The sequence below is a fragment of the Pelodiscus sinensis genome, chromosome 1, assembly GCF_052426305.1.
Source record: "Pelodiscus sinensis isolate ZL-2025 chromosome 1, ASM5242630v1, whole genome shotgun sequence".
Lineage (NCBI taxonomy): Eukaryota > Metazoa > Chordata > Testudines > Trionychidae > Pelodiscus > Pelodiscus sinensis.
Genome location: NC_143052.1, coordinates 167,067,413 through 167,087,843, shown reverse-complemented (window position 1 = coordinate 167,087,843; position 20,431 = coordinate 167,067,413). Strand labels below are relative to the sequence as shown.

General features: G+C 41.9%; 1 protein-coding gene across 1 annotated transcript; it reads right to left on the bottom strand.

Annotated features, from left to right (window-relative positions):
• Positions 1 to 74: 74 nt before the first annotated feature.
• LOC102455067 (papilin-like) lies at positions 75 to 18,377 on the bottom strand. Its single transcript, XM_089776217.1, has 7 exons — positions 18,081 to 18,377; positions 15,958 to 16,098; positions 14,052 to 14,126; positions 12,872 to 13,174; positions 7,562 to 7,867; positions 4,596 to 4,733; positions 75 to 317 (listed from the first exon to the last, which is right to left on the bottom strand). The coding sequence occupies exons 1-7, from the start codon at positions 18,367 to 18,369 to the stop codon at positions 262 to 264; spliced, it is 1,308 nt and encodes a 435-aa protein (XP_089632343.1). The 5' UTR covers positions 18,370 to 18,377; the 3' UTR covers positions 75 to 261.
• Positions 18,378 to 20,431: the final 2,054 nt, after the last annotated feature.

The window sequence follows — 20,431 nt, the reverse complement described above, 5'->3', positions numbered from 1 at the left end:
TCCATTAGGTATGTTGTTCATCTATTTGCACTTGAATAGGAAGATGATGTCTGTTTGGATCCGTGCATATTTCCTTGTGCAGTTGATGGATTTCCACTCCATATGGCTGAATGGGGTGCCTTGCATGTTCAAAAGTTTCAGAGGGGTAGCCATGTTAGTCTGTAACTGTAAAACCTTAACAACCAACTATTAGGGTTTTTTTTTAATTAAAAAACAAATAGTCTTGCAGCAGTTTAGAGACTAACAAAAATCTAGATGGTATCATTTGCTTTCGTTGGCACAATCCACTTCTTTAGATGAATAGAGTTTAAGGAGTCCTGTTTTCAAATAAATAGCACAGAGGGAGGGATGGGGAAAAGAAAAAGAAAAAGAAAAGAAGTTCAGGGTTAGAATACAGAAGTCCCTTGCTTCTTGAACCATGTTTGCTCCACTATCCCACGCTGCCTTTCACACTATTAATTCTTTTGTGGAAAAAACTGTTTGCCAATGAAGTGGCTGAGACACAAGCAACTATTATTTCTCAATAACAACTATTATTGAAAAAACACAGAGCTGTCCTTTAGAAGCGACTTCTTTCCTATACAGTTACTGATTGGGAGCAGGGTGCTAGTCAGTTTTACTGCTGCCTGCTTCAGCACCAGTTGACATCAAAGAGTTGCAGAGAGATCAAATTGGCCGTTGCTCTGATTGGCTGAGAACACCCTTGGCTTGTGGTATTGTTAATTTTGGAGTAACTGTACACAGCATATGCGTGTGTTATCCAAATATAGTCACCTGGAGCACAGACTATGCACTGAGTCCTACAGCACTGCACGGCCTGCAGATTCAGCCTCCCACGAGACTTGAAATAGAGCTCGTCACAATTATGCTGCAATCGCACCTAAGAGAGCCCTGGGCTTCAGAGGCAAGGGAGACTTCTCAGTTAGGCTGAATAATCTGCTTTCCTGTTTCAAATGTGGTTTGGTTTTAGAGTTCACTTTTGTCTTTGCTTACCTTGAAAAGTGGAGATATTTAAAGACATAGGTTGCTCGGTAAAGGCTTGCAGCTGTTGCTGCTTTAGTCTCTTTAGCATTCTTGGTGCTTTAAAATGCCCGCCTGCCTCAGTAGCAACTACATGCTGGATAAAGATGTTTTCACGGGGTAAAAAAATAAAGCCAAGATTTGAGCCACAGCATCCTGAGGAGGACAGACAGGGGCTTTGGCCAGGAAAGACTCATTCATGGTTCCAAACATTTCACACTGCCGTGATTAAAAATTGTTGAGTAAATTATTCCCCAGTGGAAAGCTTTTATTTTTAGAATGTAATTTTCTGGGGCTGGTGGATGAATCCAGCTGTGCTGAGGTACTAGATTACTAGGCAACGACTCCTATGATACCAGACACTGAGTAATGCTAGCGGCAGCTCAGTTCAATAGCAGCTGCATCTCATTCTTTTGGGATTCATATGAGGAGGTCTGGGAGCCTCATTTGATTTCCTCCTATTTTTTTCTAACCCATGGTTCATGTTCTACATTACTGACACATGTGTGACCTAAAACCATGGCTCAACCTTGATAAAGTCAATGGAAATTGGTATATATCTCAGCTTGGACATCACCAAAGTCTCACAACCCTAAACTAACTCTATCCACGTTTGGAATATTTTTCAGGATCTCAATCTATGTTTAAAATACACAATTTCTGAATATGAATAACTCTATACAGTACATCAGAGCCTAGTATCAGAATTTTGCTTTCAGATTTCAGTTCTGTAGATCTCAACATCCATGGGCATGTGAACCCATGGGAACTGAAACCAACAATTCAGCCATTTCCTGCTACGTGGAACAGCTGAGCTCCACAGAGTTCTATTCTCTGTGCTCCTAAATACCCGCTTTTACAGTGTGTTTCAGCAGAGGGACTGGTGAAATGCAGTTACCTCACTTGAGTAACCTGAGAAATGTGTTGATTCTCTTAGTTTTGCACTGTTCAGTTTGTACCTGCTGGAACTGAGTTGCACTCATAGGGAAGGCACTGTATATAGCTCCGAGGGCTGTGGTGTCCAACCAGTTCTGAAGCAGCAGCCACTATAGTGGCTACTGCTATAGCGAACTAGCCATGCTCAACCGGCCAAATAGCCATATATGGTTAGTTGAACACCAAAGCAGGGGACACATATTAGAAATAACATTTTGTACTCTTCTGCAAAATATCTGTGCTGCCTGGGATTCTTCCTGATGGGGTTGGGGGAGCTGTCTGTGCAGTTGCGATGATGATGGGGGTGCTGTCTGTGAGGTGCACAGCATATATCTTCAAGAGCAGACTTGCCTCTGAAGTAAGAGGAATGTTCCTTATCAGTGCAATGAGCCTTTTCAAGACCCAGTTTTTTAATTGTGTGCAGGGGGGCCAGGAAAGCAAAGGGAAGGGGAGAAGGGTGCTAAACAGAGCAGAAGAGGAGGAGAGAAATGAAGCACTACTGGGTTCATTAAAGGTGTAACTGGATGAAATTCTAAGGCCTGTGACATACATAAGGTCAGATTAGGTGATCTAATGGGCCCTTTTTGACCTTACAGTCTGTAAAAATATGAAGAATAAGTGGGGAATAAATGGGACTGGAACTCAGGGAAAAGCACAAGTGTCCATGCACTCAGGAGCATGCTATTAATGAGGGCCGGCAAACAGGGACAACTCCCAAGACACTCTCCCCATGGTATGCACCATCAAGCCATTCCCACTGAAGCCACTGGCCTCCACGCCTGGCCCACTGAGTCTGTGCTCATCCTGCCCTTCTAGCCTGGTTCACCATGTCAGGGTCCTAGGAGGGGACACAGGATGCTGGAAGTAGGGGGAGCCTGGGCAGGCCCTTGCGGGGATCCCTAGTACAGCAGCCAGACGCAGAGCAGCAGTGAGAAGGTGCAGCACCGGATACACCATTTTGATGTAAATAAAGCAGAGAATATTTAGATCACCGCTTCATCTTCCTATGTCTAGTAAACTCATATACATAGCTCCGTCGATGGAGCCATGTGATCTAGACATACCCCTATTGTTTCTGACCACTCTACCACACGGGACATTTTGTTTTCTCCATTTTGCATCCCTCTTCTTTTCTCACATGCTGCTGCCCGTTTACCTGTCCTTTTAGGATGACCATTTTTTCCCCTCATTCTCACATCCTCCCCAGAGATATTTCAAAAACTCCCAAACTATTTGTCCATCTTTTGCATTTAATTACTCCTGTTCCTAGTGGAACAGGACTCAGAAGACCACATCTGTTTTCCATGCCTTTCCCAGAGGTGCATCCTTCTGAAAATATGTATATGCTGTTTTTACAGATCGTAATAATGCTGCTTTCACCTTCTGTTCCTATTTCTGTTCCTCCACTCTGCCCTTCCTGTAGTCTATACTGGGGTGAGCTGCCTGTCAGGCACAGGACCCAGGGGTTAATTGGCCTCCTCTCTCTTCCCTGTCTCGCACAGCCAGCAAGAACCATGTGTTCTCCTTGCTTCTCATGCTGCCTGTTTGCAGGACCACACCTGTCTCAGCGCTGCAAAGCACATCCAGTCAATAGCTGACTACTGGTTTCCTGGGAATGGGGAGACTTGCCAAGCCTAGGTCTTTCTGGGACACTCGGACCTCCTCCCATCTACTGCAGAGGGGTGTGGAAACAAAGAATAAGTTATCTCCCTTCACACAGATGTGGAGGCATTTGCTTAACCCGCCCATCCCTGCAGAGCCACACAAGACAATGCACTTCTCAAAACTCACAAGATAAAAGATGGTCTGTCTGTACTTGGGCAGGAGAACTCCTGTCTAAACTCAGATGAAGCAGAGGGGACTGGCGACTCAGCAGGGCTACGACCCCATTGCAGAGTGTTATGATGGCTGAATAAGGTTTGGAAGGCCAGAGTTAGTTGACACAATGCTGATGACAACTTAGAGGTCAGGGTAGATCAGAACAAATCCTATTCAGTCCTGTGTTAACCAGCGGGAATTAAATACTGGCGCTTCTCCCACTCGTCACTGAATGTCATTTGTCTGAGTTTACGCTCTCTGTTCAGCATCAGCTCAGCAAACTCAGCTCTTCATAACTGTGCCCTAACATGGGAATGTTCTGTAATGTAGACAGTTCCCAGGTGGCACCTCAGGCCAGGGCCAGGGATAGTCTTCTGCTTGAGATACAACTTTGGAATGAGACATGAAAGTGGAGGCTCTGGGCACCTTGGAGTTTTATAAATCCTTCTAACAAAGTCAGAATGGTATCATAATGGTACTGTGGCCAAATTCTCTCTCAGGACATTACATTCTTCCAGGCCTAGTCTCATGACAGATTGCTTTTTGAAGCAGACCAAATTCCACAGCCTTATTGACTGGGTATGAGCTGTTTCCTGGTACAGTTAAGGTCTTAGGCCAGATTTTTAGTCATTTAGGCACCTAATTACCACTGAAAATCAATGGAAGTTAAGCAACTAAACACTTTAAAAATCTGGCCCTTAGCCTGCTAAACAGCAAGCCAAAAATCATTAGGAATCACTATACAAGGTGGACTGTCCTAATGATTTTTCGTGACAATGGTTTACCCCATCCTGTTACTGGGTTGAAGAAGGAATCCTTACCTGTTCTGTGTTTGCATTTTTTTAAATGCCATGTCAGTGAACCCAACACAACAATGAATACAGCAACATGTACTCCCACTATGGTGAGTAACAGTAAATGTGGATCAGCTGTTGAGGCCGTCATTTCTTCTTCTGATTCTAAAACGAGAATACAATGTGAAAATGTAGTGAATTAAAATGCCCGCTGCTCTATAATAATAGAATTATACATGGTTCTTTCTGTAATTTCCACTCATACAATAGAAAAAGAGCATACATTAACCAACTGTACAAGGCTTTCTTTATTTTTTCTGTTTTTCTGACTTTCCTTCAAATGAAGTTGAATCAGAAAAGTGACTCTCTGGCCATGTCTATTGCTCACAGAACACAGCAGTGTAAACGCTGTTGGGTATCCATACGGTCAGCCACCAACGCATTAGTGCGAGCACACTTGTGGCACTGCAGCAGCTTTCAGAGCTGTGCGCTCTAAGCAGCTATGCTACTGAGCACCTCATTCTCTTCTGCCACAGAGGTTTGTGAGGAGGGGAGAGGCAGCTTGGATCCTGTCCCAGTGCCTTGTGATGCATTGCTTCACATCCCAGCAACCCCTGCACCTCTATCTACCAGTTGATGGCATTTTTCAGCAGCTTCTTTGCTGCATTCTCTGCCTCCTCGGTCTGCAGGAATTAATTCCCAGCTGTTGATGAAAATGCTCATAGGTCTCACTAACACGTCATCACAAATGGCAGTCAAATTATTCCCGAACTGATAATGGGACCGTGAGGAGTCCATGCAGAATACGTAGGCCATGAGATTTCTTGTAGCATTCCCAGAGGTGCTAACCACAATGGAACATTGCTCTTGGGCTTGGGAAATGAGCACTGAGTGATGGGATTACATCATCATGCAAGCCTGGGATGATGAGCAGTGGCTGCAGAACTTTCGAATGAAGAAGGCCACTTTCTTGGGACTGTGTGCTGAGCTCACCCTCACCCTACAGCAAAAGGACACGCCAATGAGAACTGCCCTGCCAGTGAAGAAGCGCATGGCAATTGCACTGTGAAAACTTGCTACGCCAGAGGGTTGGCTCGGTTGCCAATCAGTTTGGAATGGGAAAGTCGACCACTGAACTCATGTTGATGGAAGCGTGCAGGGCTGTTTTGCAAAAAGTTATTTCTAATATGCGCCCCCTACCATGGTGTTCTGAGCCACTGAGAACACATCATGCATCACTGAGCAAACAGAATGGGGACTTTCACATTTCAAAAAGATTGCAAAGGGCAGGTCTGAGGGTTGGTTACCTAAGAGCAGGGTAGTCCAAAGAGATGATCCAGAGAGGCAAGAACAGGCATGGTGGCAAGAGTGCTGGAGACCAGTCACAAGATAGTACTAGACCCCAGTGTCCACACTGGAACCCAGCACGGTATATGGAACACAGCAAGGTTTACACTTCTCATGGAGATGGTTTAGAGCTAAAGCAGTTTCCTGATGGCCCGCTCCATGCTGCTTTCAAATCCAGAAGAGGTTGCTGCCCCCTGAATGGATGGGAGGGTTTTCTGTGCATTAGCCCCATCCCACACACCCTGCAGCCAATGGGAGCTGCAGGAGCAGTGCCTGTGGGAAGTGGTGCATGAAGATTCCCTGACACCCCACTTCCATCCTTGGAGCTGCTGCCAGAGGGGGGTGAGCATCACTTATGAGAGCCACCCCAGGTAAGCACCACACTCCTCGCCTCCTTCCACACTCCTGCCCCCTGGCTCATCCTGGAGCCCACACTGAAACTAGCAGAGCCCAACCCCTCACTTGCCCCATATCCAAACCCCCTCCCAGAGCCTGCACCCAGTACAGTTTCCTGCACTCCAACATCTGCCCCCACCTAGATCCTGCACCCTGCATCCCAACTCCCTCCCCAAATTTGCAATCCACACTCCCTTCTTCACCTAAACTCCCTTTCAGAGTCTTCACTCAAACTCCATTCCAGAGCCTTAGGCAGGTGAAGAGGGGGATAGATCAATTCTGGCATGGGCACAACCAAAAATTCTACAAACCTGCCACCCCTGAGTTGCACACTGCATTCCAACCACAGGTTCTGATGGCATTAAAACAAAGGTGGGAGAAAGCATAGTCTGAATTCCTTTTCATATTAATGAACTATACTTAGTTTTTCTTGGGTGATAAGACAACTAATGATTTTAGAAAAAAATAATAAGGAAGAGCTCTAAAGCAATATTTCCTTTTTCTCTGGTCCAGTTTAGTGTAAAAATTCTATCATCTCCTCTTCCATTCACTAAATGTGTACAATTTTAACTTTATCAGTACAATGCTCCAGCCCCCACTTTTGTGGGCACTATTATATTGGTATAAAAGATATTTCAGTGCTGAAAAATCAAAATGAAAGCTTTCTTTTCAGTCAACTCAAAAAGAAAAGTTTTGGAATTTTCAGTACACTGAAATGTCAGAAAAATATTGTAAGTAAAATTTGCATGGTTAAGTTTGACCAAAACCAAAACATTTTATTACAATTTGGAGATAAAAAAAATGTTTTTCATATTTCACAAATAAAACTAAGAGAAATGTCAAAATAAAAAGTTGTTTAAAGAAAAAAATCAAAATATTTTGTTTCAAAAATTTTGAAAAAACACCTTTCCAATTTTTTCAGAATTTAACATTTTCAGAGAGAAATAATTCTGCAAAATCACCACAAATTCTTAAAACGTCACGGTATTGTTAGATCTTCACTTTTCACCAAGAATGCTTCAGCTGAAAATTTTTAACACAGCTCTTGCCTGTGTTTCCTTAATGTGTTAATCGATTATTTGTTAATTAGCTATGGAATGGCTCTGACATAGTTCTTCTGTGCTCACATTTTGAACCTGGAATGAGTGTTTTTGCAGTATTTAACTCTGAGGGATAAAATAGTGTTTAAAAGTAGCTAGTCTACTAACACTTCCCCCTTTTTGCTAATATTTAAATTGAGAGATACGCACCCATGTTCACATGAATCATTCTCTGGTATATAGTCTTCCCATCTCTGTCTTGCACTTCTACTGAATACCGTCCACAATCACTTTTTTGAATCCTGTCCAGTCTGAGCGTGCCGTTAGGTAGGATCTCAGCTCTATTGTTGTATCTCGCATGGGACTCCGACTGAGAGTAATTTAACTCAGCAACCAACAAGTTGCCCTTTCTCCATTTTATCTGGACCAGCTCATTCCAATCCATCGCTGCTAGATGTAGGAACAGGGAGTCACCGACAACTCCCATTACTTTTTGAATGGATACTGTTTTATGTCCTGAGGAAGAAAAGTCAACACTGCTAAATTTAAGGGAGTGTTTCTTAGAGTCCCTTTTAACTCTGAGTGATTTCTTTTCTGTGGTATCTTTTCAAAAAGTAAGGCTGAAGATCTCCTGAAGTAAAATCCTAAAGACTATGCTTATTAAACTCAGTTTTGTAAATATGGACTTACAATAAAAATATTGTTTTCCTGCATATTTATTATATCTTTTCCATGCCAAATGGTCATAAAGTAGTTTATACACTACATTGAGAGCAAACACTTGAAACACCACACACTATCACATTGAACAACAGTTTAGAAGAACAAATGATGAACAATACTATGTTCTTAGAAACTGGGTGAAACTTATTTATAAGTTGAGGTCAAATTCCATTTAGATCAACCAATGTGAATTCACCCATCAATTAACATAACCAGACAAATAAATCCCACTTCAGGCCACCTCTCCACTTGTGGGAAGATTGACGGTGTGGTGGTCGATCTTCCAGGATTCGATTTAGAGGGTCTAGTAAAGACCTGCTAAATCAAACATTGAGGGTGCTCCCATCGGCAGCAGAACTCCCACTCCTCACGAGGAATAAGGGAAGTCAATGGAAGCATTTCTCCCATTGACCTCCCACTGTGAGGATAGCCCTGAAACTTGGCTTAAGGTACCTCAACTCTAGCTATATTTTTTTTACACACCTGGAATTGCATACCTTAAACCAACTTTCCCCTGTCGTGTGGGCATGGCCTAAGACAAATGATGTGTGTGAACTTCAGGCTGAGTATGATCACAGATAGGAGTGTGTGTGTGTGCACATGCGAAGAAAGATCTCACAGAAAATTATGATCAGATATGAAAAGATGAAGTGAAAGATGCACGTTCAAGGAGCAGCTGTAAGTGTATAACAAACCCTGCAATAAACCTGGGTCAAGTGTTTGGGTCTGGGTGCAATTGAAAAGAGTTTGTTTGATGTTGTGAGCAAATGATGATGTTTCCCACTGTTTGATTTCCTCTGCATACAGAGGCACAAAATTTTGAACATTCTCTGTGAATAAGAGAATCAAAAAAAATGTTAGACCATCATCAATTCCTACTTCCAGCTGCAACGCACACAGAGCCCCACACTTTCACTAGGTATGTATGTAAAAACATGGCAATAATATCCAATCAAAATAGCTGAGAGAATTTAGAGAAGGCAGACTACACAGTTTGACCAGATTAATTGTAACTAATGCCCCTTCTCTTACAAGATATGGCATAGAATTTCAATGTTTCTGAATAATCTTGGCTTCATTTTTTAATCTCTCATCCAAAAGTCAGCATTTCATGAAAAACAAAGCTCCCTAACACCTGGCCAAGGTGGTTCAGGTTCATGCGGTTCTTGATGCTTTCCTATGCAGTTAAGACGATGATTTGAAGGTGGCTTGCATCTATTTAGCCTACAGGATCAAAGCACAGCAGGGCAAGGAATAAAAAGGGAACTAGAGTAGACAGAACTTTCTTAAATGAATGTACAGTTGGACTGCATTTCAACATTTAAAAGATTATTGGCAGAAGTTGGGCAAAAACAATACCCAACGTTTACACCATTTAAACTTGTGTAAACTGAACTCTGCTCCTGCATATTTCAGTTTACTCTTTGTGACAGAGCTCCTCCTTAACCTTGGTGGGTTCTGTGCTTTCAGGCAGAATACTTGCCTCAGAGGCTCACAGTAGGCCATAATTTAGATACTGGCTTGCTGTTTGATGAGCAATTCTCATAATTGGCCAGCATGGGGAAAAGAGAAGAAACCAAACTTCATAGTCTTTATGCCCCTCCCAGTGGTACACAGTAGGACAAACCCTTGTAACAAAACCAATCTTTATAGTACTGAAATGGGGAGATGGGGGGAACCCAGGCCACCTCTACTCTAGGTTCCATCCTAGGGACCGAGCAATAGCATCAGTCTACAATGTTCCTGATAACAGTTGCATGACAACTACAAATCCCTGGACCACTTTCCCACAGCCTTCCCCAGCACCTTCCTAACTGGAAGTTCTTCCTCCTGGTATCTGCTTACACTTTCATCTCCCACACCCTCCACAACACTTTCATCAGTTCCTTCCTCACACAAGTTGAGCTAACACTAGAGGAGTTTCCTTTAACCAGTCTCAACTGGTTCTGAATTGGCCCCTGATGTTCTGACTAGTCTGACTCACTAGACTCTGGGAATTTCCAAATTGGATCCAGGTGTATCAGTTGGCCAGATTGCCCTGACTGATTCTAGCAAGTTCCTGCTGGTTCTTGGTTAGCCCTTTCTAGTTTACCATGGGAACAGAGACCTATTTAATGTGGGCTAATATAGTTCCTCTCCACCAAAAATATTAAAATAAACCTGTCCTAATACACTAGAATTCCTAAAATGCTTTGGGTCAAATTTGGTTACAAAATGTTGTGTTTTTTAATTTATCTGCAGCAGAGGTGGAAAGTAACTAAATAGAAATAAATTTAAAAAGAACAGTCTAGTAACACCTTAAAGTGTAGCAAAACATATAGATGGTATCATGAGCTTTTGTGGGCACAGCCCACTTCTTCAGATGGCAGGAGTATTAGAAGTCTAGATCCAAAAATGAATAAGGAAATGGGGGGGAGGGGAAAAAAGAGAGACAGTGAGTAGATGATTCAAATAGTTACAAGAGGCTGATAAGAACAATTAGCCCCTCCATTGATTGGTTGGTTGGTTAAGTCATTAGGATGTGGATGGTAGTGTGCCAGCCAGCTGATGTCCCTATTCATACCATTTTCATAAGAATTAAACTTGTGAATGAAGTTAAGTTCCAGCCCTTCTCTGTATATTTGGCTTGTGGAATTGGCCTGAAACAAAACAGTGACTTGGAGATCCATTAATGAGTGTCCAGGCAGACTAAAGAGTTCTTCTTGAATAAAAAGTATTTAAGTAAAAATATTTTGTTACAGTACTCAAGTACATTTTTTGTTATTTGTACTTGAGTAAAGTAATTTATTTTTGTGATACTTCAACTTTTACTCAAGTAGGATTTTTTTTTTTTTTTAGAAAATATTGTACTTTTTACCCCACTACCATTTCCAGAAGCATTTAGTTACTCACTATTTTCATCACCCCATTGACAGTTGCACAAGCACAGCCGCATGCACATGGGTGCCATGGGCGGGGGAGAGAGGCAGGGGGACGACTAAGTACCAAATTTGAACCCCTGGATTTCATACTTAAGCTCTGCTTAAAGCTACATGCCCTGGCTCCAAAGGCAGCTTTAACTGCAATAGAGTTTCAGCCCTTGCAGCTTTGCCTTTGGGGCAGGGAGGTGTGTTTTTTGTTTGTTTGTTTGTTTGTTTTTAAACAAAGGGAGACAGGGTGATTAAGAATTACTGGTCATTCAAGTAATTAAGGAATCATTAGATCATTATGAAAACATTGCCAACTAGGGAAGGGGGAAAGGAGTCCCAATGAGTGTTGTGCTGCTGAGATTTGCATTTTATTTGGACCAGTACTGTTAAACTTTTAAATGTTCTTGTAAAGAATAGTGAGATGGCAAACTTTGAAGATACTACAAAATTACTCAAAATAATTAAGTGCAAAACTAACTACAAAGAGTTACAACGGGATCTCACAAAACTAAATATTTGGGCAACACAATAGCAGATGGAATTTAATGTTGATAAGTGCAAAGTATGGAACATGGACAAATATAATCCCAACTATGCACACAAAAATGATGGGATCTAAAATAGCTGTTACCACTCAAGAAAAAAATCTTGGAATCATTGTGGATAGTTCCCTGAAAACACCTGCTCAATGTGAAATGACAGTCTAAAAACCTAACAGAATATTGGGGAACATTAGGAAAGGAATAGATAAGACAGAAAATATCATATTGCAGGCAGAGGTGTGTTGGCCCTGATGCACATCTCCCTAATTGTAGGAAAAGATTGCAGCAGACCTTTGCTTCAATTAAGTCCTCTTGAACAAATGAAACTGAAAGGCCACTTGATGGTTATTTAGCCTGATCAGCAGACACCATGTATCTGCTGCAGTCCTTTCCTACAATTAGGGAGATGTAGATCAAGGCCAACACATCTATGCATGTGAGAGACTCTTCAGTGTTGCTGGATTCATGTTTTGTCCTAGAAGAACAAGGCTTGACTCTGATCATTTTGAAAATCAACTGCTTCTAAAATTGAACAAGCATTTTTTGCAATTAATCATTACAATGTGAAGGTGGACAAAATAAATACATTCATGTAATTTGACTCCTGTATTTAATTTGGTCACTCTTTAGCTTTATAAAATGAAGACTGCGACTACATTTAAATTCCAGATTTGAAATATATATGCATAGTATGTATGTATATAGTATATAATACATACACACACATACATACACTTATAAGTGTGCACACACACACACACACACACACACACATTAGATATGTTTGTGCGTGTGCATGTAAAAAATGTGTGTGAAAAATAATCGTGCCCTATGATAACTTGGGTGGTTAACCATAGATATCCATAGGACAGCTACTTTTTACTTCTGGATACTTGAGTAAAATACAAAAGTATCGCATCTTAATTGTACTCAAGTAGTTTTTCAGAAGGATACTTTGACTTTTACTTAATTACATTATTTCAAAGTAGCTGTACTTTTACATAAGTAACTTTTTTGGGTACTTTTCCCACCACTGATCAGCAGTATGTTTTCCATCTCTGCCAAAACTTTCTGCTGTTTCTGGTTAATAACGCGGTGTGAGATCACATGGGGCTGACGACTAGGAATGCAGTTCCGGAATGCAGGAACATTTCTTCTGGGTATAGTAATCCACCACAAAAACTACGTTCATTGAATGACATTTTCAGATCAGTTCTCCAACTACAGATAGAGGTCACTGACCTGAACAATAAACTGATGCCTATTAAAACTATTCTTCTATATTTGCATGTTATTAATATACTCTATGGGTCCTGACAGGCATTGCAAAGTGGGCAGATACTTACCGCTATACTCTAGTTGAATTGTTTGATGGCACAAGTGTGTCCCATCACGACTGAATACCTCTGCGGTGTACTGGCCCTCATCATCTGGCTGCATGGGACAAAGACTCAAACTGCCATTGGGGAAAGCACGAAATCTCTTGCTGGATGTTCCATAACCCTTTATTAGTTGACCTTTCATTTTGGCCACTAGCATATTGTCTTTCTTCCAGGTAACATCAATACTCCTGTTTGGGCAGTTGTGCAGATCAAGCATAAGACAGTCATTTGCAGTTCCTCTGACAGTTTGCATTCCTTTGGTGGTCCCTGAAAATAAAGAATAGGCGTGCATGAGAACATTTGCTTACAAAATGTACATTTTACAGGGAGGGTGTTTACATGCTGCATAACATTCTATACCTTTGCTTTTAAAATCTTTTTCTTAGTTTGAAGATATTTTACAGACAGTTTCCCAGGTTAAGTAGCCGTGCTGTGATAATGAAACCTGTTTACCAATGGCTTGATTTTGATAGAGAAACTGTAGTTATTTAAATCTATGAATAACTTTCTTGGAATCGTGGGAAGGCCTATTTCTTTGATCAAAGCCATTTAAAGATATTATTATTTACTTGCACTTGTTTTGGGAACAGCCTGTTTACAGAAGAAACATACCTGGACCATACTATTATTATGTTTATTATGGCAACACCTACAAACCAAATGAGACTAAGGCTCCATTGTGCTAGCCCCGTACAGACTCAGAGTTAAACATTTTCCAAACCAATGAAGGTCCTGATATTTATGATGCATCTGGGGATGGATTCCTGCAATTTGGCTACCCTGTCCCACCCCCACCTCTTTTGGGACTACAGAGCCACCCCACCCACTCACACACACACATCTTGTCCAGGGACCCTGCATGTCTGTTGGCCCCCCTCAGTAGCCGAGGCCTGTCACAATGCGCAAAAAATTGAAGTTTCCACATTAGCACCCCAGAGCTGTATCCCTTGTGCAGCAAGCTCTATGCCTCTTGTCGAGGTGGCTGACCTAGAGTGCAGCAATAGTGGAGTTTCTGTACACTAAATGCCTTGCCAAACTGGACACTTCAGGAGTTACAGTGCTGAGAGCTAATTTACTGCACTATAACTTGCCAATGTAGACTTGGCCTAAGGGTCTAAAATCCCTCATTTATCTGTCCACTCACCTGTTGTATAAAAATTACCAACTTCTCCTCTCGCTTCTCCCTGCCCTAAGGACAGCAGGGTCATTCTCACTGTAACTGCAACACAGAAGGAGAATGTCATAATGAGAGTTAGGTCATTTGGTCAGATTCCCTAGTCTGCTAAGGCCACTTTGTGCCACGCAACCTTAAAGTTGAGATGGCCAACAGAGAACATCTCTTCTGACAGAGGAGATACAGTTGTCTACTGTGCCTGCAAGATTCTAACTGCTGCTTATCCAAAACACAATTTAAAATAAAAACTAAATATTTCACTGATTTTTACACTTCTCATGGCACAGGCTGGCACATTCTAAAACATCATCTATAAACAGTAAAGCAAAGATTTTTAAAAACAGACCAATTTGTTTCAAAAACAAAGTTCACTCTAAATCATTGCTCTAAGCACCCAGCAGATTTCAATGGGAGCTGATGAGTAGTCAGCACTTCTGAAAAACAATTTGCTTATTTCAGAGTTTAAGTAAAGATTTTAGGAGACTGACTTTAGGCTCTTAGCTTTGGAAACCTTAGCCCAGGCCTGTACAACATACAGCCCCAAAGTGGCTCACTGTGCAGCCCGTGACGACTTTCGGAAATAATATTTCCTCCCTCCTCTCTTCCGCTCTCCTCTACTCCTTTTTGAATGCGGTGCTCTCTTGTGCCGGCGCCTCTCCCCCTGATATCAGGGATGCATGCATGCTCTGGCCCTGCCCTACGCCCGCATGCGGCCCCGCCCCCGCTTCCGGCTCCCGTCACAGGACTCGGCTCCCCTGCACGCCGCTCGGCTGGGCAGCCGCTTGCACGGCGCAGACTGCTGTCAGAATGCCATGCTCCCTGTGCAGCACGGGGGTCGGCGCTGTTGGAGTGCAGGGCGGGTTGCCCTCGCTACCGCGAGGCAGCCCCACCCTGACACAGCTTGCCAGCTGGTAAAATCTACACCCCGATGATATTATAAATTGTATTAGAGGGAACAAATTTTGCGCCATGAGATATTTCTTCTCTTTGTGTGTGACCTTGAGTCTTTCCCTTGTGTGTGAATTTATTCAACAAAATCTTGAGCTTTCAACAAAATCTGTGGTTGCGTGCTAAAGCGGGACAGTGCGGGGTGTTTTTTGTATGCTCAACACGCGTGGGGTTTTTTTTGGGGGGGAGGGGTTGTGCTCAACAAACATTTTTAACCCGCGTGTTCGGTATTTTTTGGGAGAGCATCTGGCAACTCTATTTGTGGCCCGCAGCTGTTTTCTTTGGAGTAGTATGGCTCTCACCGCTTTCCGAGTTGTGTAGGCCTGCCTTAGCCTAACGGGGGGTTCCTATGAATGACCACTAAATACAATCTTTGAGAGCATCTCAGAATCTTGGGTCACTCTTGAGAACAAATAAATTCAAAACTAGTAGACACTAAAGTGAGGAGCATATGATAATATGTAGAAAAACATATGCCATAACAAACTTTGGTGGGTCTGCATCATGCATCCCTACCAGTGTAAGATATTAGGATTATACTGTGATGGGTTGAATCACAAAGTTCCCCTTATGATTGTCCTCTGATGTGCTGGTCATGTCATTGAGCCCACCAACCTGCCTTCTTGGGCAGCCTACCACCCTGTTCTGCTGGGCCAGAAGCTCTGGTTTTCCCCAGCCAAGGCACAGAATTGAGGTAACAGCCCTCCAGCAGAGCAACACAGACACCAAATGAGATCAGCCCTAGGAGGACTTAGCTTTAAGGCCAGTGGCAGCACCCAGAAACACAGCCTCAAAGAGGACCAAATCCTCTCCCTTCAGTAGCCAGGATTTCCACTTATCTTAGGCATATTCACTGTATATTGTCCCTCATCTTCCTTCTTTGTATTGTAAAATGCTAACATTCCATTAGAAAACACAGTAAACTTACTGGTATGATCTGTCCAGCTGCTACTTGAAGTCTTTCCCTTGTTCCAAGTAACGTGAACAGGGTGTTCCAAGTCAGGATAATCAGGATGCGGTGTAACAGAATTAACCGGTGTCCCTTTTTCTGTTGTTACATCACTGTGCACTGGAAATATAATACATGCAAACCGTTTTTAGTTACATAATACTGTCTGTTTCTGGACCTCATACTGAAATAGAGGATGCAGGTTTCTAAATGGTGAGACAGAAATGTATGCCCATGGCTAGAGCAGGTAACCAGAAGTCAGGATACCTGGGTCCTATTTCTACCTCTGCCACTAACTTGATGTATGATCTTGGGCAAATCACTTTCCTTCTTAAAGCTACAATTTCCCCATCTCTCAATGGTTTGAAATTTTTGTTCTCTTTTAGCGTCCTCATAATACTTAATTAAGTAATGTTTTTCAAGTGCTTTATGATCCATCGAAGAAAAGATGCCACAACCAGTATATCCTGATACCAAGTGTAAAGAATATTCAGCAGCTAATACTAGTCATGTTATTTTTGTCTTCTGGAAACGTACAAAAATATTAACTCAGAAATATAAACTCTGACACCTATCAATTCATTGCAGTACTCTTTCCAAAATTAAATATACAATAGAATTTATTATAATAAATGGATTTCTTACAGGTTAGACCTCCCTAGTGTGGCACCCTTGGAATCTGACCATTCCTGAATGAGAGTGTTCACTGGACCAGGGGAGGACGGCTCCTCTTCTGACAGACTCTGGGTTCTCCGAGGGTCTGCCAGCAGATGACCAGAAGAGCTTGCTTAGTGTTGTGAGCACAGGATGATGTTTTCCACTATATGATTTCCTCTGCATTCAGAGTCACAAGAGTTTGTACATTCTTTTCTAAATAAACAAAACTACATCAAAGAAATTCTGCACCATCACCAATTCCTACTCCGAGCTGCAATACTCACAGGGCCCCAAACTCTGACTAGGTATTCAGGTCAAAATGTGGCAATAATATCCAATCAAAACAGCTGAGACAATTTAGAGAAAGCAGACTGCACATTTTGAACTGACTACTTAGAATTATATTATAAAATGTGGTGTGAAATTTGAATGTTTCTGAGCAGTCTTGGCTTCAATTATCATTTCTTCAAAAGTCAGCATTTCATGAAAAACGTGGCCCCGCAAGCACCTGGCCAAGGTCCAGTTCATGGAGCTCTTGATGCTCTCCTATGCAAATAAGGAGATGATTTGAAGGTGGCCTGCATCTCTTTACCTTGCAAGATCAAACTATAGCAGAGCAAGGAATAAAAGAACTAAACTAGACAGAACTTTCTTAAATGCATGTACAATTGAGACCACATTTCAACATTTAAAATACTTATTGGCAGAAGTTGGGCAAAAACAAAACCCAACGTTCACACCAATAAATACTTGGGTACACAGAACTCTTCTACTTCCTAGTCTAGTTTGGTCTTGTAGGAGCAACCAAGGAAGGTTTGGAGTTTGGTTTTGGTTTTGATAAGCATCCACATGTTTGGATATCTTCCTGTATTTGAGGATCAGCCAAATGTTAGACAAGTCTTTGGGGTCTGAAGACTTACCTGAAACACTCATTAGAAAGCTCTCTATTGGAAGGCCCTGAACTTCTGTTTTAAGGCCTCGACAGTAAATCATAACACCAACCCCTCCCATGTGAATCTGAGCAGTTCTGGCTCCAATGCAGACTGGATGTCAGAAGGGAAAAGAGTACATTAGAGTCCCTAAAATGTTTTGGTTCAAATTTGGTTATAAAAGTGTGTGTTTCTTAATTTATCTTCTGTAGGTCTCCCATCTCTACCAACAGATGGACTTTCTGCTGTTTCTGGTTAATAACACGGTGTGAGATCACATGGGGCTAAAGACCAGGAATGCAGTTCTGGAATGTGGTAACATTTTTTCTGGGTATAGTAACCCTCCATAAAAACTATGTTCATTAAATGACATTTTCAGACCAGTTTTCAGCTACAGATAGGGGTCACTGACCTGAACAATAAACTGATACCTACTAAAACTACTCGTCCAAATTTGCATGTTATTGATATAATCTACAGGTCCTGACAGGCTTTGCAGAGTGGACAGACACTTACCGCTATACTCTAGTTGAATTGTTTGATGGCACAAGTGTGTCCCATCATGACTGAACACTTCTGCAGTGTACTGGCCCTCATCTTCTGGCTGCATGGGACAAAGACTCAAACTGCCATTGGGAAAGGCATGAAATCTCTGGTTGTATTTTCCATAGACTTTTACACGTTGACCTTTCATTTTGGCCACTGGCCTATTGTCTTTCTTCCAGGCAACATCAATACTCATGTTTGGGCAGTTGTGCAGATCAAGCATAAGACAGTCATACAAAGCTCCTCTGACAGTATGCATTCCTTTGGTGGTCTCTGATAATGAAGAAAGTATAGATGTGCATGAGAACATTTGTTTACAGAATGTACAGTTTACAGTCAGAGTGATTGCACGCTGCATGGCATTCTATAGCTTTGCTTTTAAAATCTTTTTCTTAACTAGAAGATATTTTACAGTTTCCTAAGTTAAATTTTCAGTACTGTGATAATGGATCTAGTCTACCAATGGATGGCTTTTAATAGAGAAACTGTAGTTATTTAAGTCTGTGAATAATTTCTTTGAAATCATGGGAAGGCCTATTTCGATGACCAAAGTCTTTTCCAGAAATCATTATTTAGTTGCACTTGTTTTGGGAACGGGGACCCACAGAAATGTGCACAACCTGTTTATGCAAGAAATATACTTAGACCATACTATTATTATTATGTTTATTGTAGCAGGATCTAAGGACCAAAGGAGAATAAAAAAGTACCTGTCAATTTTAGTGACGGAGCTAATGAGGCTAGTTGAATGGACTGGAAGTGCCCCATACTTAGCTTTTGATGGCAATGAGGAGTTAAATGTCAGGAAGCCTGGTTTTACAATGGACCATCCTGTTAATGTCTTTGTTCAGGGCCAGGGAAACTGTCAAATTTGGATATGGAGGTCAATTCTGCACTTTTGCTCTTTAATTGGCTTGTGAAATCACTTTGTAGAAGAATGGCTACTTTTAAATCCATGTTTTGAGTGCCCAGGCAAATTAAAATGTCCTCCTTTTAACTTTTGCTCTGTGCTTTTGTGCAAAATTCTTGCCAGTCTAGACGCACCCATTTGGTAGTATTGATTTCCAGTTCTGTTATGCCCAATCACTGTATATTGTCCCTCATCCTCTTTCTCTGCATTATAAAATGCTACAGATCCATTAGAAAAGACTGTCAACTTACTGGTACCATCTGTCCAGCTACTTAAAGTCTTTCCCTTGTTCCAGGTGACATGAATAGGGTGTTCCAAATCAGGATAATCAGGATGCGGTGTAACAGAATTAACCAGCGTTCCTTTTTCTGTTGTTACATCACTGTACACTGGAAATATAATACATGCAAACCGTTTTTAGTTACATAACACAGTCTGTTTCTGGGCCTCACACTGAAATAGAGGATGCGGGTTTCTAAATGGTGAGACAGAAATGTATGCCCATGGCTAGAGCAGGTAACCAAGAAGTCAGGATACCTGGGTCCTATTTCCACCTCTGCCACTAACTTTATCTTGGGCAAATCACTTTCCTTCTTAAAGCTACAATTTCCCCATCTCTCAATGGCTTGAAACTTTTGTTCTCTTTTAGCAGCCTCGTGATACTTAATTAAGTAATGATAGAAATGTAGCCGTGTTAGTCTGGTGTAGCTGAAACAAAAAACAGGACTATGTAGCACTTTAAAGACAAACAAGATGGTTTATTAGGTGATGAGCTTCTGTGGGCCAGACCCACTTCCTCAGATCAATATGTGCAGGAATATGTGTTCTTGAACTTATAACTCACTTGGTTAGGTCCAATAATGGTATCAGCAGAGTGAATATATGGACAAAGCTGGCAACGGGGTTTGTTGCAAGGGAAGGAACCAGGGTTGGTATTGGTATGGTATGTCCTGTGGGTGTTGGGAAGAATCATCTTGAGGTTAGGTGGTTGTCTACGCAACCCTATGCAGCCAACACCCCCAGCTATCTCCGAGATACTACTGACTTCTTAAGGAAACCACAAAACATCGATACCTCCCCGATAACACCATCCTTGCCACCATGGATGTAGAAGCTCTATGCACCAAAATCCCACATGAAGACAGATTACAAGCAATTAGAAACACTATTCCAGAGGACACCACTGCCAATCTGATAGCAGATCTATGTAACTTTGTTCTCACCCACAGTTAGTTCCAGTTTGAGAACAACTTATACCTCCAGATCAGCGGCTCAGCCATGGGTACATGCATGGCCCCACAGTATGCTAATATCTTTATGGCTGACCTAGAACAACGTTTCCTCAACTCCCGTCCACTTTTACCCCTTCTCTACTTATGCTACATCCATGACATCTTTATGATCTGCACGC